We start from the raw sequence: 19092 nt of genomic DNA, 5'->3' as shown, positions 1-19092 counted from the left end.
TACAAAACACAATTGGCCAAATGGATAATTTCCTTCTCAAAAATACATTTTGTTAAATATATACTAACTCTTCATTTCAAAACAGAACACATCTTTCTCTGCACACACTAACTGTACAAAAACACTATGAATCTGACTCAAAATGAAATTAGTCTGTCAAAGAATAACACTTGTTTTCACTTCACAAGGTACATGCAGTCAATCAAAGTACACCAGGTTTCAAAATACTGGCTATTATTGACATTACAAAAACTGCATAGACTTTTATGTTTCAGTTTTACAGGTATTTGCATGCGAAACATGCAATCCACCATTTTGACACCAGAAATGTCTTGGTTGGTAACTGTATGTCCACATGTACAGTAATGTTCACATTCAAAAGCATTCCAGTAAAAAGCAAACAAGTTTTTGTTTCTTTACTGTTTACTACAGGAGGTACAGTAGAAACACGGTATGATAGGACAGAGAAAGTTTTACAGTATTGCTTACAGTGAACAAAATATCCATGAAACACACAAGAGCATTCTGAACAAAAAAAACAACAGCAAAAAGCCAAGATAAAAAGGGGGGGAGGGGGGCTAAAAAAAAGGCAAAAAATTTGCATCTAATCTCTGCGATCTTCAGGGTTAGGCCACATGTTTTCATCAACATCACATCTGATGTTATCCAAGTCGATGCACCTGGGATAAAACCGCCTGGTATGTCGGATCCACCCTTGGCAATCGTCAACTGTGATGTCCCTGGAGCCAGCATCCATGGCTTCGAGGAGGGACATCTGGTCATGTGGCTGATGGTCATAAACCTTCCACCTCCATGCAGAAAAGAACTCCTCTGGGGTTGAGGAAAGGTGAATAGGGTGGAAGGAAGAGACTTACCAGTCTTGGGTGGACTTCAAACCATGTTGTTATTGCTTGCGAGTGATGGAAAGCCACATTGTCCCAGGTAATTACAAAGGTCCTCATGTTTTCACCCTCCTGACCCTGCTCTGGAACCAGGCGCTGGTGGAGATCATTGAGAAAGGCAAGCAAGCGCTCTGTATTATAGGGTCCAACCTGACATTTGTGAAGGAGTAATCCTGCATTTGCAATTGCTGCACACATGGTAATGTTTGCCCCTCTCTGTCCCGGCACATCAACTGTGGCCCTTTTTCCAATTACATTTCGTCCACGTCGACGCCTTTTGGCCAGATTGAATCCTGCCTCATCGATGTCTATGAATTCATGAGGGGCCTGGTTGGCCTCCAATTCCATAACTCTCTGAAACAAAGTTTATGTAAGTCATGTTATTACTGTATACCATACTGTACTGTAACCTAGTATTGTGTAGGTTACCTACTTGCAAAGTGCAAAGCTTATAGAACTGGACATTGGATTGAATATACACTATACCTGGACATATTGTCGTCGTAGCTCCTTGACCCTCTCACTGTTCCTCTCAAAGGGAACAGTGTAGAGCTGCTTCATCCGCACTCTATGTTTGGACAATGTCCGCGAAATGGTTGTGAGGCTGATTCTATCGATATTGTCGAATATCTCATGGTCCGCCACAATTCTAGTTTGAATTTCACGCAGTTTTATTGCATTATTTGCAGTAACCATTTCTACAATGGCAAGCTCCTGATCATTACTGAGGAGCTTTCCTCTTCCCCCAGAGGGTGGAAGACGTTGCATTCTTTAGAAAGACAAAAAATTCAACATATGCATTACTGTATGACCATATTGACATGTCAAGTGAGAATAGAAACAATCCATGTAAAATGCAATACTTACCTGTTGGTTTGTTGAAAGGTGCGTATAATGGAGGCAACCGTTGACCGCCTCAAATTGGGCTGCACTCTTTCACCAGCCTCTCTTAGTGAAAGACCATGGTTGATTACATGGTCAATGATAGTGGCACGGATTTCATCACTGACTACTGTTCTTGCAGCCCTTGGAATGCCACCACCACGCATTCTTACACCTCTACCTTGCCCTCTCCTTGGGCCTGCTCTTCTCTCTGGGCCCCTTGCTCTTACTCCTCCTCGACCAGACATTACAGTGTTTGTCTTTTTTTTGTTTCCAAAAACATCACTCCTCAAGGTCTTGCCTTATAAACCCCACTGAGTCTAAGCCAGAATGGAAGAAGCTGTGGTTGGCCCAATTTACCCAACATAAATCAGCTGTGTGTCAATTATTTAATTGTTTGTTTATTATCAGCTGAGATATGTTTTTGATATTGATATTGTTTTTGTACTGATATCATTGCAGAGGCAGAGGTTTTTATACTGTATCTACGGTTTGGAATATTGTTTTTGCGATTGTGGGATGTTGTGTGTTAACATTCGTAGATACTACAAAAACAGTCCATAATTTTGTTGGGAGGTATAGCTTGTCTGTTAAGAAAATGTAAGCATTGTGGAAATGTGTTCACTGACTGCATATTGGGTGAACACGACATGAAATGTGTGAATGGTATGGCCACAACAGACCGATGCTGTGCTAATTGTGTTTAGAGTTTTGCAAATGTGACAACTGTTTGGACAAACGCTTGTTAGCGACTGAAAAAAACTGTAACCAATAACATTAATTATCAGTGTTAAATTATGTGATTAACATATGCTAATATTATCCTAAATGCTAAACGCTGCCTCCTCTCTGGGTGTCTCCTGTTGTTCTTGTTGCTAATAGGAATTACGCCATGGTTAGATATTTTATCACGTGAGACTGAACAGGTGTTTTCTAAAACAAAGCTTGCAAACGTGGTTCTACATTGTTTCTTGTGTTTTTCTAAAAATGTTAACTATGTATTTTTATCCATCTACACAGTAAGGAAATAATGTTTCTTTACTGTTAGAGTAAAAAGGTTTATACACTGTTACAGCTTAACTACAGTCTCAGCTCATCAGTCCAAGCTCATCAGTTCCTCTAGGAATGGTGGTGAGAAGTACAAAAACTGAAACACTACCATGACATTAATACTCCTCCTGGGCACCATCTGCTCCTCTTTACATGTTCAGGTTACCGTAGGCAACTAATAATATGTCATCAGCCATCAGTTTCTCTCCACCAGGTCTGGAAAAAGCAGTGCCTGTGTGTTTGTAATTGCATTATGGATAGAGCTGTGGCTGTGGTATACAACACTAGATTCAGACCCACTTCAGGTAAACGTTGACATATGCAGTTTCCTTCATACTCTTCCAGCTTTCTCAGATGTGTTGCCATTGAAAAATAAGACAGATGAGATTTTCATCAAATGTAAAAGTTTAAAGATTTGATATGTTTCCTCTGTTTGACTGAGAGCCACATGTTGGGTTATTACTTTAGACCGTGTCCCAAATTCCCAGAGCTGATATTGTACAATAAAACCTTAAGTCAAGCTGGGTGTCATGTTTCTATGTTGAATGAAGCGTGAAGCACAGATTTGAAGAGTAATATTATTTTTCTAAAGGCTTCATTTATGCTTTTAAACCATGAATATTAAAGGCAGTGAATCACATGTTTATCAGCTTCAGTTTCAGGCTGTCGTCAGCTTTGCCCGTTATAATCTGACGATCCAGCTTCTCAGATTTGATTGGTTTTTTGAGGTGATGTCATTTGGAATTTGATCCTTTAGTTTGATTTTCCTGATAACTGAAAAAATTTATTGTTTCATACTCAGTTTGAAATGCAAATAAAATTACAATGTAAGATGTAGGGTTAGGGTTAGGGGTTAGTTTTAGCTTAGTTTTAGTATATAAAGGCAAATGGCTTAGCCCTCTCATGCTCAAATTAAACCTTTTGTTGCTAATGCACAACCAAGTCCTCCAGTGGTACTTCTGAGTAAAAAAAACTCATAAAATATGTATGTGGGGTAATCAGGTTGTTAGTTTTTAACTGTTGTAAATTGGCAACACCTGCCTTGAGAGGGTTAATCAAGAATTGAGCTGCGGTTGTTCGAAGTCCTCGATAGGGACTGGCGGCAGCTCCCGGGCCTGGCAGATCCCCCCGTGTACTAATGAGAGAACACGGGGGGATCAACGCGAACGAACAGCTTGTAGAACTGGGCCGGGGGTGCGGGTCATATATAGAAAATACACGGAAGGGCCGTGTTTGGAGGCGTGATCCGCCCCTGAAATTTTCATAATTTATCTCCAATAATTCAAAACTATGTGCTTCTCCCAACATATGCAAACAAAAAACCCAAACTATTTGTTATAGATGATTTTGTAACATCACATCATAAAGATTCTAACACAAACTGAAAATAAAGCACCTTTCTTGTGATTGGTTCATTTCCACTGTTAGTCCATGTGAGACCTGCACTCTGATCCTGAATCTGTATGAAGGACAGAACTCCTCCAGGGCTCCGGTAGGACTCGAGATCCACTTTGACTCTGCGACCACAAGTGACTTGATAATCAGGCTGCAAGGTTCAGACAGTGATATGTACCCCAGGACTATAATAATAAGGAGAAACAGTTAGTCAGGAAATAAATATTGATTTCTGTATCTTAAGGACTCTGTTTAACTGACCTACATATACATATTTAATTTCCACCCTCCTTTCTTTTCCTTATCCCGTTCACCTGTCTGACAAGCACATCCAACATCACTGCTTGTTGTTTTATGGAAATGGCATTGCAATTTGCCTCTGCCCATTTTCACTATGTTATATTTCGAAAGCTAACAGGCGAAACAGGGCATCTGAAATACAGTGTGGGCACTCAGTAAGTGCTCCATGTGCTGGCCCATTCCTGAGTTCATTTGTAACGAGCATCAGCGCTCCAGCAAAAAGGAAAATCCAGAAGTTTTGAAATATTGCTGGCTGCAAGCGCTGCCCCGTGGAATGGCTTGCAGAGCATATACAGGGCCAGTAGTGTGTAGAGCCCAGTGTAATTAAAGGGTGCTACAGTGCTGGCAGTACTGAGGTGAAGTTTGTCCCACTGACTCAAGGGATATTTCAGGAGGTGTGTTTAAGTGACAGAGTTGTGAGGAATGTTCCAGCGAGACTCTGAATCTTCCTTATTAGACGGGGCGCTGGGGTTACTGTTTTTCAATTGCAAGCCTTGTTTGTGCAGCCATGTGTTTGTTGGTTTATTTATTTTTAATCACTGGGACACCAGAGGGGAAAAAAACCCTTTTATACAACCCAGCAAAATCCTTCGTTACATTTGACTTTTTCCTCCTCGGCTCACTTCACTCATTTTGATCATTAAATATTTAAAGTAAACAGAAAAGGCTCTGCGGTCTACAGAGCAGTGAGGAGTCTCTTTACTAACATGGATTTCTTAAATTCTTCAGATGATTATCTTTAAATTCCTGCAATTAATATGCAAATCAGGGTGCTTTATATGAACTCTATTAATTTGATTAATTTTTTTTCCTAGTTTTCGAGGACTTTGCATTGTTGAATTGAATAATAATAATAAAAATTTTACAATTACAATTTGAAAAGTGGTCAGTTTTTACTTCAAAGGCATTCGAGAAACACCGACTCCCAGCGTGTTGGAGTGTGAAGACCAGTCAAATGTAAAATAATTTAATTTTATATTAAATCAGTATTCCACAAGTGTGAATAAAGTGTGCACACTTGCTCACAAAGTGCTGTTGCTGTTTCACTCATAGTTTAGTGACTTTTTCTGCACTTTAACTTTAACTCCAGAGTTCTTTTTGGAGCTTGAACAAATGCACTGGACAGCGTGGACAGATGAGAAGAAGCTGCATCTGTATTTGTTCATCTATTCGCTGAGATTAAGTTACACATGAAAGTGCATCCAAAGAGAACCAGCATCTCCTGAGCATGTCTCAGTTCAGTTTGTACAGCACCAAATCACAACAGGATCAAGACGTTTTATATTTGAAGTTAAAGATGCTACAATAATGTCTCCACACTGTATGTGTGTAAAGCTTTCTTCTTTTGAGAAAAATACAAATCCAGCACTGATCCTGACTTGCAGTGAATCAAACTGTAAAAAACGTAGCGTGGTCCATTTCTAGCACTGACATATACGACTCCTCCTGGTGGATAATACAATGCATAATACCAATATCAGTTCTGGGTTTATTTTAGTCATTTTATCTTGGCTCTGCATCAAATCTCCAACAATTTTTCCTGTCACATTTGGACAGCCATCAGTAGGAACACCTGCCGTTTGACCCATTTCAGCACCAGTCTACCAAAGCATGTGCTTACCCGTGCCACGGACATCACAGCTTTTCCAAAGAGCAAAAGGGAAAAAGACACAGTTGTGTTGTGTTTAAACTTAAACGTCCTCTAATCAGCTTGTTATGGTTTACTGCTTACACACATGTCTCTTTTTTCTCAGGGCATATTAGTGTGTCAGGCCACCAAGCAGCTGGTACTTCTTATAACAAGTGAAACAATGTAGGACTCATATAAACTCTGCATTGTAATGGTCTGCACAATGCAACTACTTTGGTTGTGAAAGAAGGATCGCTGGCTCCTCCGAGACAAGATGCTGAAGTTGCCTTCAAGAGATAAGTTGCCTCCAGTGCAGCTGTTTTAGTTTTAGACTAAAGTCCTGGTATGAAAGCATGTGAGACTGGACGAATAAGACTTTTACTAGAAAGTGCTTTGGAGAAAAGCACCAGTACCAGTTTCAATTTTATAGAAGTCCACTACTCAACAGAACTTGAAACATCCAATAATAATTATAATAATAATCCAATAATGTTGATCAAATGACAATGAGTGGCAGTGGATACAGTTACATACAGTAAAAGCAAGTGAGGTGTGTCCCTAAGTGCAGGAGTCTTGGAGTGTTGTTCCTGAGAAAGACACAGTGAACAGTGAACCTGCACCTAGCTTTGACTGTGTTTCATCGGTACACAGCTTCTTAATGCTCCGAGTGCTCAGCAAGAGTAGAAAAGCACTATTTAAATGTGTAGTTGATGTGTTGCGTGTTTTCCTGGTTGTTCTACAGTCCAAGCCCCTGGCAGTGATTGAGGTGGTAAACCAACACATTATATTAAGTATATAAAGGTTACGAAATATAGGTTTCATCTATGTAGTGTATTAACTCCATCTTAGAAACAGGAGCTTGTACATCTGGAGACAACTTGGTTGTTTGTGTTGATATGAGTCAGCTGTGCAGTTCAGTATCTGATCAACATACCTCTTGAGCACCTTCCTCTTTAGGATGTGTTCTCAGGCATGCTCAGCTGGTACCATGCTGGCCCCTGTCCACATCTCCATATGAACACCAAATACTGAGAAATGGAAGAATCTGGGCTGCTGTAATGAATCTTTTCCTTACAGTTCATTAGTGTGTACCTAAATGCTTAGTCTGTTGTGCAGCGACATCAAGCAGCCCAGCAGGATCAGTAAGTTCTTAATCTTGAAGATCGAATCACATTTTGAAATGAAATATGAGTCATGATGCACTCTGTACAGACAGCTTGATTAAGTTAAAAGCTTATCTGCTCCATCAGATGTGAGGACGGTGTCTGACTAACATGACTGATTAAACTGAAAATATACAGTTTAAGTAACAGCACTGATTGTGCCAATGTGGCCCAAAAGCAGCACACTGCATGGAGTCCATCAGCTGATTAGCTTTAGCCAGCTGTCTCTGACGGCAGCTGGTCCAGTATCTGCTCCATCTGCAGGCTCTAATCAGAGTGACGTGCATCCAGGATTACACACCACACATCCACTGGTTACATTTTGTGTTGGAAATAGTCCACAGAGCGCTCTGTGTATACGTGCACATCAGGCCTGATGCTTACAGTAATAATTATCAGCAGCTGTGCTGGAGATAGGCTTGTAGTAAATTTCTTACTGTTTTCACTTTGATGGTTCTTTTCATCATTTGAAGCTATGTGAGGTATGTGTGTTAGAATTTGATTAACATGATATGCTCCTCAAAAAAGAATTACATCTGGGACATGTGGGGTTCGATGCTATTGTGGAGCACTAACCTGCACATCGAGAAAGATTGTAACTGGCTACACAGTAAATTACATGCATTAAATATCTGATGTGCTTGGAATGAAAATCTGTCAGGAACTACGATTATTTGATGACTGTGTGAAAAATGTATACAAGTGTGGCAAAACCACACCACCCACCCGACTGTGAATCCGACTGAATTGTTATTATTTTCACTATTATTTGTGGAGCTTGGGTTATCTTTTAACGTAAATTACACTAAAGCTTACCTAAATTAATTTTCCCTTTTCATAACTTATTGTGTCCAAATAAACTGATGAGCCTATTAAATGACTTTTTGTCTCTGTCTGATTTTCTCTGCAGTGGTGATTATGTGCATGGGAGCAGAAAAAATAAGAGAGATCATGCTGGCTGCACACAAACGACAGATGACAACTGGCAAATGCATATTCTTTAATGTTGAACTCTTTAATGCCTCTTCTTATGGTAAGTTAACATCCATTACCTTAAATGTGTCTAACATACATATTTAAGGTAAATAATTATTAGAAAGCACTGGCATTGTCTGTCAAGGTTTGTTAAAGTGTGTACCAGTTAAGTAAGGTGGTTGGTGCCTGCGTGGTGGTAATCGCCAAACCAGGTGGACAAAGGTGAAGGGAGCCATTGGGCCGAAGGAGGAGTCCTATCGGGCTTGGTTAGCCTGTGGGACTTCAGAGGCAGGTACTGACAGGCCAAGAGGAACACAGTTCGGGCAATGACTGAACCAAAAACTCAGGTGTGGGAAGAGTTTGGAGAGGCAATGGAAAAAGACTTGTGGACTGCCTTGAAGAGTTTCTGGCAAACTCAGGCGACTCAGGAGGGGTACAAGTGCTGGTGGAGCACTGCTGACTTCAACTGGACGTTGTAAAGCTGTCTTGGTTGACACACCTCTACGATGGCGATCAGGAGTGGTACCTTTGGACTGGCAGACCAGGGTGGTGGTTCCCATCTTTTAGAAGACGGACTGGAGGGTGTGCTGAAACTATACGTTGATCACACTCTTCAGCCTCTCCGGGAAAGTCTATGTCACGGTGCTGGAAAGGAGATTACGTCTGTTAGTCGAACCTCGGATACAGGAGAAACAATGCAGTTTTCTTTCCCGTCAGAGAATACTGGTCCAGCTCTTTATCCTCTCGTGGATATGTGAGGGAATGAGAATCAGCACCTCCAATCTGAGGCCATGGTCCTCAGACGGAAAATGATGGGGTGCCCACTCAAGTCAAGTCAAGTGGCTTTATTGTCAGTAAAACCATGTGTACACAGTGAAGCGTTCCTCCGAAGCCATGGTGCTACATACAACAGACAATCAACACAGGACTACATAAAGACGGAGCATTGTGCAAAAAGTAACTTGATGTGTAAATGTGTGTGTGATAAAAAGCACAAAAACAACATCATTTAGTCCGAAGTGGTCGTTGCGTTCATGAGGCTCCGGGTCAGGGACGAGTTACCTCTCCCTTAGAGATAGGGTGAGGAGCCGCTGCTACTCCACATCAAAAAGAACTAGTTGAGGTGGTTTGGAAATTTGACAAGGATGCCTCCTGGGTGCCTTCTGTTTGAGGTGGTCCAGGCATGTCTCACAGGAGGAAGCCCTGTGGGGGATCCAAGACAGGCTGGAGAGATTGTATCTCTTGGCTGGCCTGGGAATGCCTTGTTGTTCCCTCGGACGAGCTGGAGGTGGCCAGGAAGAGGGAGGTCTGGGCTTCTCTGCTTAGGCCGCTGACCAAGCGACCCAGCCTTGGATTAGTGGAAGAAAATGGATAGATGGATGGATATTAGTGACATTACCCATTTAATTCATTCAAATTAGAATAATTGCAGACTACTTTAGTTCACTTTAATTCAATTTTATTGATCTAGCACAAGTTCTCTTCTTTGTGAGGCATCAGTAGATGTGAAACGATTAAAGAAAGACTCAGTAGTTCTTAGTTCTACTTCACAGGTTTAATTTGATGGGGTTTGTGTGTAAATGTATGCTCTATGTAACAAGCAAAGCATTACATTTGTAAATTATTTGGTAAATGTAGTTTTTTTTTGTCCCTGGAAACTTAAATTCTAGGCAATGGCTCATGGAAGAGAGGTGATGAATACGACAACGATGCAAGGCAAGCCTACGCTGCTCTGAACACTGTGACTCTTCTGAGAACTGTCAAGCCTGAGTTTGAGAACTTCTCCATAGAAATGAAAATGCCTTTTGAAAAAGTAGGGCTTCATGACTGCAACGACTGTGAAAATGTAAGTATGTCTATCAATATCAGACTAAAATAAAGAAGTGTACGGCATAAGAAAACTGAGCGTAAATGCTGATATGTTTGCCTCATGGTTTAGGTAGTGATTTTGGAGGGTCAAGTGAACAGAACTAAAAAAATATGTGTGATAACTGGAACCTTACAGGACTTTTCCAGGGTTAGAATAATATATGACTAGTGTTAAAAATAGCAGTTTAGCATATTAGCTCACACTAAAACTGCTGTTAAGATTATTCCAATTCAGTTTGATTTATATAGTGTCAAACCACAACAAAAAACCCGTCTAGGTAAAGATCCTACAATAATACAGATAACCCCAACAATTAGACGACCCCCTCAGAGCAAGTACAACGTCAAACTGGTGAGTAAAACCCCAAGCATTATTTCCATATATGTCAGAGGTTTTAGGGAAGTTCAAATTGGGAAAAAGTAAAAAAAAACAACAAATTGTGCCAAAAATGACAACAACAAAAAAAAGCCACATGAAGAATATACAACATGAACAGTACAGACAGGCTGCAGTGGACTCTCACTTCAACCTTTGTATGTTATAACTTTGTTCTTTTCTGCAGCTGATTGTCGGGCCATCAGCAACACTGGAGACTGGAACACAGAGATGAGACAGACTGGACACAAAAGAGGAACTAAAATAAAGCAGCAAAAATCAAGAACTATAAATAACAAACACATGCAGTAAAAATAACATATTTAGGAATTAGAACCTTCATTATCTAATAACTTTCTAAGACATAAGTCCAGAATAAAACTAAAGATACTTGGACAAAGACCAAGGACCATGATATCATGGGAGTCTGTGGGAATTAACTCACTTATGGAGCCTGTCAGAATCCCAGTTTTAGCCCCAGGGGCAGCAAGATTTCATACAATGGTGTGTACCACTTCTTTCAGAGACTAGCAGAAGCAAATGTGTTTTACATCGCAGTGCTATTTAAACTACAGAAAATTCCTAAAATGGGATACTTTGTAGAGGTTCTAAAAGTAGATTAAGACTACATAATAAAACCACCAAGAGAAATAATTGGATGTTTTCAGTGGGAAAAACGTTTCAACACTCATGCAGGTGACTTCTTTAGTCTCAGCTGACTGCAGGTTTCCAACCTTATAAACAGGACATTTGCACAACGAATGAAACTAGTCCACTGTTCATTCAGTGGGCTGGTTTCAGTCACTGGAGAAGTCACTTGGATGAGTGATGGAACGTTTTTCCCACTGAAAACAGATGCAGATGAACAGAATCAACTTTTTGGGATGTACTTACCTGGATGATTGTGCACGCATCAAGAAACTTACACTTAGTCTCTTTGTCTGGCTGTATCTCAGAAGGTAGATTCTGATCAGAGGGTTCGTGGTTCGATCCCTGGCTCCCCCTAGTCTGCATGTCAACTATCCTTGGGCAAGACATTAAGTTTCTCTCCGATGTGTCCATCGGAGTATGAATGTTAGTTTAGTAAGCACTTAAAATCAAAGAAGAAAGTGCTGTGTGAATGTTGTGTGTTGTATTAAGCTTTGAGTACTGTGGGAGAGAAGCTCTATATAAGAATCAGTCCATTTACCATTTGCATATTGAGTAAATTGATAATATATTCTGTCAGTTCTTCAAAAGATAAATGTATGCAAAGCATCGTGACATCTGTCCTAAAAAGCCATCGTGATTATGTGAACAGCACAGTCACTTCATGAATTTGTTTCATGTCAGGTCAACATGTTTGTGGAGGGGTTCCATGATGCCCTGTTACTGTATACCATCGCCTTGCATGAAGCCATGAAAAATGGGTACAGCAAGAAGAATGGAACAGAGATCACCTCACGTATGTGGAACAGAACGTTCGAAGGTAAACACACGAGATGGTGTTATGTGACCATCATTTAGTCTGATGTTATTTTGTATATGATCAAATATAAACTTGCAGACTTCATATTTGCTTAACTCTAAAGCAACATCTGCACATCGACAAAACAAGAGCAATGAAGAATGAACTTTTAAATGCCACTGATGCAAAGGAGTAAAAAAACATCAGGCTGACGTGGAATTAACACTGACATTAATATACCATTGTACAGAAAATACAGTGACTGATGACTCTGCAGGTACTGTGCAAAATGATAATGATCGCTCTGAAATCATTTGCTCTCTAGAAAACTAACAAATCTGAGAAGCAGTTTTTGAACCAACTTTATGTTAGACTACTTTTAATTAACTGCTTTAGCCCACTTACAAAAAAAATCTTGTTCATGACCTGCAGCATGTTAACACTATTGGACGTAAAAATAACTTGAACTCCAATTTTGAAAACACAACCTTCTTTTTTATTTTTTTTGCTCTGACTTGTATTATGAGTCTGTGGTCTGGGAGAGAGTCTGTAACTCTGTCTGCAAAATACAGTAAATAATGACCAATGTTGGGCAATTAATTATATAGTTACTTCTTCAAAAAAGTAACTGAGTTTTGCAAACAGAGTTTTTTGCAGCTTTTACCTAAAAATGCAGCCAAGGCGTTTTTTAAACAAACATTTCAAACTATTTACAGAACAATCAGCTGTTCTGCATCAAATCTGATGCCACACAAATTATTTGTGCCGCTCCAAAAAATAATTTTTGTCCACTATGAGATGAAGGAGAACAACAGCCTGATACCTGCAGGCCTGACAACAGCAGATGTGTCACTGCTGTAACACCTGTAACACTCAGCAGTCGCCTCATTGTTCTGACACACAGGCTGGGGGAGGGGTTTGGTGTTGTCTTTGCTCACAGGCTTTCGAGCGTTTTCCTTATAAAACGCCGTTTTTACCGTTTCTTCCTGCAGTAAATATAAACAACGACAGTATTCAGGAAGAAAAACAAACATTGCAGATATTTTTATCATAACTCTGGTTTTACGTGGCCGATCAACACAGTTTAAAAACTGGTATAAAGTCCACACTTTGTCCGTCAGTTGTTCGTCTGTCCTGCTCACATCTCCAATGGTTGTCCACGTTGTCATTAACGTGGCTTCACTCCACATCAGCCGCTTTGCTAAAACACCGGTGTCGGCACATAAGGACGCTGTCACAGCCTGTCAACGACGTTGATTAGAATGTGAATCGCATCATTGGCTGGACTGTGGGATAAGGTGGCATCGTTCTGATCCCATACGGGAGCAGCCAGTCACTGACTAACACTGCAGAACAGAATTGTTAAAGTTTTAATCTTAATTTCAGTTCAGGTTAGATTTTTTTTTGTGTGCAACACAGAGACGTGCCAGCAGAGGGAACATTGGTTGTCAGTCCACATAGTATTTTCCCAAACGTGTTGGGGATCATCAGGATACTTGTTGGTGAGATGAGCCTTTGTGTTGTTTTTGGTTTCTCCTTGGAACTCTCCCATGGATGCCATTTTTGCTCTGCGTCTTGTTGAATAATGAACTCTGACCTTAAGTGAGGCAATGAAGGCCTGCAGTTCCTTAGATGTTGTTCTAGGTTCTTTTGTGACCTCCTGGAGGAGATGTCGATGCACTTTTGGAATAATTTTGGTAGGTTAGTCACTCCTGGGAAGATTATTTAAAATCTTTGTTTAGTACTACAATTTATTTTGTGATCTGAAAGATGTAAACGTGACAAATATGCCAAAAAGGAAAACAAAACAAAAACCTTTTCATGCACTATGAGGTAGTGAGGTATCTTTCCCTCTACATTTCTGGGATTGTAGTCAAATAATGCTGCTTCATAATGGGTTGCAGGAATTGCTGGCCAAGTGTCTATAGATGCCAATGGTGATAGAAATGGAGATTTCTCTTTGATGACCATGATAAATGTTGAAGCAGGAACCTATGAGGTAAGAAGAAGCTCTAAGATCTCTAACAGGCTTCGTATTGGGAATGTGTTGTGCAGCTTAATAACAACAACAATCTGACTCATTTACAGGTGGTGGCCAATTACTTTGGTGTAAATGGGACTTTTCAGCTGTTGCCAGCATTCAACACTGAGCATTTCACTCTGAAAGGAGGGGATAAAGACCACCCTGAGAAAACCGATAAATCAGACACACCCTGTAAATGTATGTTAATGACACGTGTGACATTGATGAACAATATTTTGGTGCAGTGTTTGTTTTCACTAATGAGTGCTCGTCCAAACAGGTGGACTAGGAGTGTCAGCTTTGACTGGAGTCATAGTCGGAGCTGTTCTGGGGGCTGTGATCCTCGTAGCGTTCTACTTTTTCAGGTAAAAAACTATGTAGTCAGCTCTTCTGGACAGTGGCATGTTCTGGTGTAATTTTGCCTTGGATAAAAACTATGTACACTTCAGGAATTATATCTCAAATGAAACCTTACTGACTCAAAACTGGTTTACTTACTGAAATTAAGAAGAAATGAAAACTTCAGAGTTAATCAGCAGTCACATCATCAAACACTCAAGTGAAGGACTTTCATATTAGATTTTCCTGATTTATTTTGCATGTTATAGCGTTTTAACTTTAGCCCCTGCTTTCAGAGGTCTCCATGACTTTGCTGAGTATGATTTAATGGTGAAAGAGAGGAATTAAAGTAAAAATTGTAGAGGAAAAACAAACATATTGAAAGACATCGTTTTCTACTTTATTTTGAATCCTTCTTGTGCAGAAAAAACTACAGAATTACCATTGAGCGTCGCACACACGGCGAAGAATGTGACTCTGGGAAGCATCGTCAGCTACGAGAAGACTCCATTAGGTCAAACTTCTCAGCAGCATAATGAGAGGCTGACACAGTCCATGGAGAATCGCACATGTGACCAAAGACTTTGCAGTGGCTGTCAGTAGACCCACAGTGTTAATCATGAGACACTCGTTTTTGTGTCCTTTGATGTTTTGACTTATAACTCAGGACAGCTGTAACAGTCACAAAGCACCACTCACTTGGATTTTCCCCCACACAAAGGTAAATGATTGTATTGGTGTTTCATGATATCTGGCCACAATGTTCTTTGAGGTTTTTCTAGGCATCTGTTATTATTATTATTATTATTATTATTATTATTATTATTATTATTATTATTATTATTATTATTCACACCATTCTAACTAATAACTGTGAATAATTCAAAACAGACGGCATATTTAACACTATATTGGCATGCACTACTAGCAGAGTTGTTGAGATCTATTTTTACCTTGCAGTTTTAAAAACAGTGTATACATGTAGTAAACCTAAATGTCATCTTAACACTTTAAGGATATAACAGAGCTACAGGGGTATAGACTCGATCTATATCAATAGGTGATAAGCTACTGATCTTGAGCTACAGATACTGTAAGGTTTTCAGTCCATTACAACATTGCTGCAGTCTGGTAGCCTCCATACAAATCATGCTCCATCAGTTTTCTAATCATGCTGATTTCTAATGATTGTTTTCTTTTAAATAATTTTATTTGAAAAATTCCTCATATAATTAATTCACCACCTGAAAAGATACTAAAGATATTTTTACTGATAATGTGTACTTTACGTTGCATTTTTATTACTGGTTCTTTATGAAACTTTAATATAGCAGTAAACAATATTTTCTGTGTAAAGATGTGTATAAAAGCATAATTGCAGAGAATCACTTCACACTTCCTGTCTGTGTCTTGCAATACAAGCGTCTCATACATGACATTTCACGAGTCCTTACCTTTGAAACACTGTTCTGGTTCATAAAGAGACACGTGAAAGTGAAAGTGAGATGACAGAGTACACTCAGCCCCAAAACCCAAAGTAGTAAAAACAATACTTTATTCATATTTACTTACTTTCAGCATCCCTGCTGTTCTCCTCTGTGCTCTCTTTCATTCTGTGTGTCTACATCGCCTTTGAGGCTGTAAATAAATTGCAAAGAGAAGAGAAAGGCGACCTGATATTTTTGACACTTGTCTCACTTTCAATGAACTGATGTCCGTAAACACAAATCTGGACAGGAGCCCAACAGCACATGATCACCAAGGCCAAGTTTTTTGCCAAACAAGAATAAGTTATTAGAAGTAAGTTATTGTTATTAAGGGCGTATTGTTGAGACATTCATTAATTAGTTAGTGGTTTATTTATATTAGTACAGTCGTGGTTTTTAGTAACATAAATAAGCTCTTTTCTACAGGCTGTTTAATAAAGAGATCTATAGATAAGGTTGCTAGCTTACTTGTTGAGGTTGTACGCAGGGGAAAATCATTTCAGCAAGAACTGATTTATTGTTTATCATTTCGTTAAAAAAGCAAACAAAAACAATTTTATTCTTAAGCACTGGGTTATTTTTTTTAATCTGTGTGTAATATTATTATAATGACTCCTGGCATGTGGTTGTTTAGGATGACTGAACATTGAACGCGGTGTGTTTAATTTATTTCTTGTAAATTATAACATCTATTATGTTACATATTTCTCTCAATTTTGAATTTATAATAAGTTTGTATTTTCTTGTTATGATTATTTCTAAAGCATACTTTTACTACAATAATAGTTCAGTTGTACCCTACAAATACTTCTCACGTATCACTTATAATACAAATATAGGGAATTCTTTATAAGCCAGTGTTAATGTTGATATTATTTTAATTAGAGTATACGTTGTGATAGGAATACAGTTTATCCTACGTCATTAAACTTTTGGTTTGTCTGAAATGTCATCAACATTGTTTTGTTTAATAACATGCAAATAATGAATAATGAGAATAAAAAGTGATATTGAATTCTTTATGAGCATTCAAAGGCCAAATAATACAAGACAATGATGGAGCAGGTTTATCACATTTCATAGTAAATTTAAAGTTATAAAACTATTTGATATCATACCGACTGACAATATGTTTCTTTGACAAAGAAGAGGACAAGAAGTGACTTACTGTTGTTTAGTGAAACGAGATAAGCAGCAAACGGAAGTAAATTCCAGTGATGTAACAGAACTTATCATTAGGCAGGTTTTATGGCAAATGCATATGAACACATGGGAAATAATATTCTATGGGACCTACAACATACAATGCAAAAAGAAAGAAATTGAACGTTTTCTGCTAAAAGGTGATTAAAAAAACAAGTTGAGTGCTTTGTGTTTAATGATATTTTTAAGAGATCTTATTTCTTTTCCTTTTCTTTCCCTCTACTTTTTGATTCAGTTTAGACCAGTGTTTCCCAACCTTTTGGAGACACGACACATATTTCACATTAGGAAAATCACACAGCACACCAGCAAACAAAAATGTCACAAAAAGCATGTTGATAATTTTTCCCCGCACACCAGGTTCAGCAGAGTTGGCTCAGTTTGTCCGCAGTATATCTTTTTTGCCTTCTTTTGACCACTACTCATGCTAGGGCCTTCATCCTGTTTGGAATAGTGATGCGTTGGTCGCGAACGAAACGGCTCTTAGAGCCAACTTTTTGAAGTGAACGACGTGAGCCGTGGGTTTTTTTTCCTTTCTCTCACCCTCTCTCTCACACTTTTTTTGCACTCCACTCCGCACGTCAGCCTTGTGCTTAGCACTGGGAAAGCACAAGGCTCGCAGTAGCACAGGAACAGAGCGGGAGACAGAGAGAGAGAAAGAGAGCCGGGGACAACAACGTCACATTAGAAAGGTATAGTAATCATCCACAACTATTTTCAGATGCGGATGATAAAGGATTCAGAAAGTTTATTCATGCAGGTCCATATGACAGAGAATGTGCATCTTCTTTTTGTTTTATATTTTTTCATATTTATATTTAATTGTGTTGTGGTTTGCAGTGTTTTGTGTTGTTTCACTTTAAATTTGTTTTCAAAGGAAAAAGCTGAAAATGTAAATAGTTAAAAGTTGAAATGTAAATAGTTGGTTTTTGTATTATATGATTTATTTATTACATTTTATGTGGAGTGAATAAATAAAAGTATATTTACGGTGGCCCCTACAGACAAAACACGTCCAAACTCCAAAACACGTAAAAACTTCAAAACACGTAAAAACTCAGAAGCACATAAAAACTCAAAACACATACAAAACACAACAGAAGTGCTCCAGGATGCTAGGGGCAGTGTTGAGCTTTTGTTACCTAGTGGCTACACAAGCCAGAAAGTACCAACGACCGGATTTGGTGTGTGGTAGTAACAGGTAAACATTTTTTTTAATTATTTGAATATATATGAGTGCCTGTGTATAAATACACAAACAATACACGCATGCTTTCGATTGTGTAATTTAATGATCTAGGTAGCTCTGTTGTGGAAGTTCAGTTAACGCTAGAAATGTGTTTTGGAGTTTGTACGTGCTTTGTCTCTAGGGGCCACCGCATATTTTTATATATAAACATATATAAATACATTAGTAATTCCTTTCATGCATAATGTTATATTATTGTTAATAATTAATTAATTAAAGCAACAAAATAACTTGAAGAGCCGGTTCGGAGCCGAAAGAGCCAGCTCTTTTTAATGAGCCGAACCAAAAGAGCCGGTTCTCCAAAAAGAGCCGGAAATCCCATCACTAGTTTGGAATTTTCTCCAGGACCCAGGTCAGATTGACTACTTTTTCTTTTCAAATATCTACTGCTAATAAGCACTGCGTTGTCTCACTCACAGGATGACTTTTATGCAATTTCTTCTTTGACTTCTGTTTTACTGGCAGTTGGCAACCTATTTAATTGGAGCAAGAAGTTGTACTTCCCTCTAGTGGAAGAGAATGTAATTGTTCTGCCTGTTCGCTTGGAGCAGGGTTGTCCAACTCCAGGCCTCGCGGGACGGTGTCCTGCAGGTTTTAGATGTGTTCTTGATCCAACACAGCTAATTTAAATGGCTAAGTGACCTCCTCAACATTTCCTGAAGTTCTCCAGAGACCTGGTAATGAACTAATCATTTGATTCAGGGGTGTTTTACATCACTGTAAAAGAGCAACTCTGCAGCAGAGACATTGAGCTGTTAGCCGTTAGCATGCGTCCGTACTACCTGCCCCGGGAGTTCTCGCA

The 19092-nt window shown here is 39.1% G+C and overlaps 1 protein-coding gene across 1 annotated transcript in view; it reads left to right on the top strand.

The window, feature by feature from the left end:
* Window positions 1-16018, top strand: part of npr3 (natriuretic peptide receptor 3) — a 29124-nt gene extending 13106 nt beyond the window's left edge. The window contains exons 3-9 of the mRNA XM_085424260.1: window positions 8233-8355; window positions 9968-10143; window positions 11875-12010; window positions 13894-13988; window positions 14078-14210; window positions 14293-14377; window positions 14776-16018. Coding sequence (XP_085280386.1) covers window positions 8233-8355; window positions 9968-10143; window positions 11875-12010; window positions 13894-13988; window positions 14078-14210; window positions 14293-14377; window positions 14776-14887 — 860 coding nt within the window. The 3' untranslated portion in view covers window positions 14888-16018. The remainder of the gene's footprint in view (window positions 1-8232; window positions 8356-9967; window positions 10144-11874; window positions 12011-13893; window positions 13989-14077; window positions 14211-14292; window positions 14378-14775) is intronic.
* The last annotated feature ends 3074 nt before the right edge of the window (window positions 16019-19092 follow it).

The sequence above is a fragment of the Rhamphochromis longiceps genome, linkage group LG12 (genome assembly GCF_057381845.1).
Source record: "Rhamphochromis longiceps isolate RC_006_pf linkage group LG12, R_longiceps_female_GT1.1, whole genome shotgun sequence".
NCBI lineage: Eukaryota > Metazoa > Chordata > Actinopteri > Cichliformes > Cichlidae > Rhamphochromis > Rhamphochromis longiceps.
This window is presented reverse-complemented; position numbering and strand designations above follow the sequence as displayed.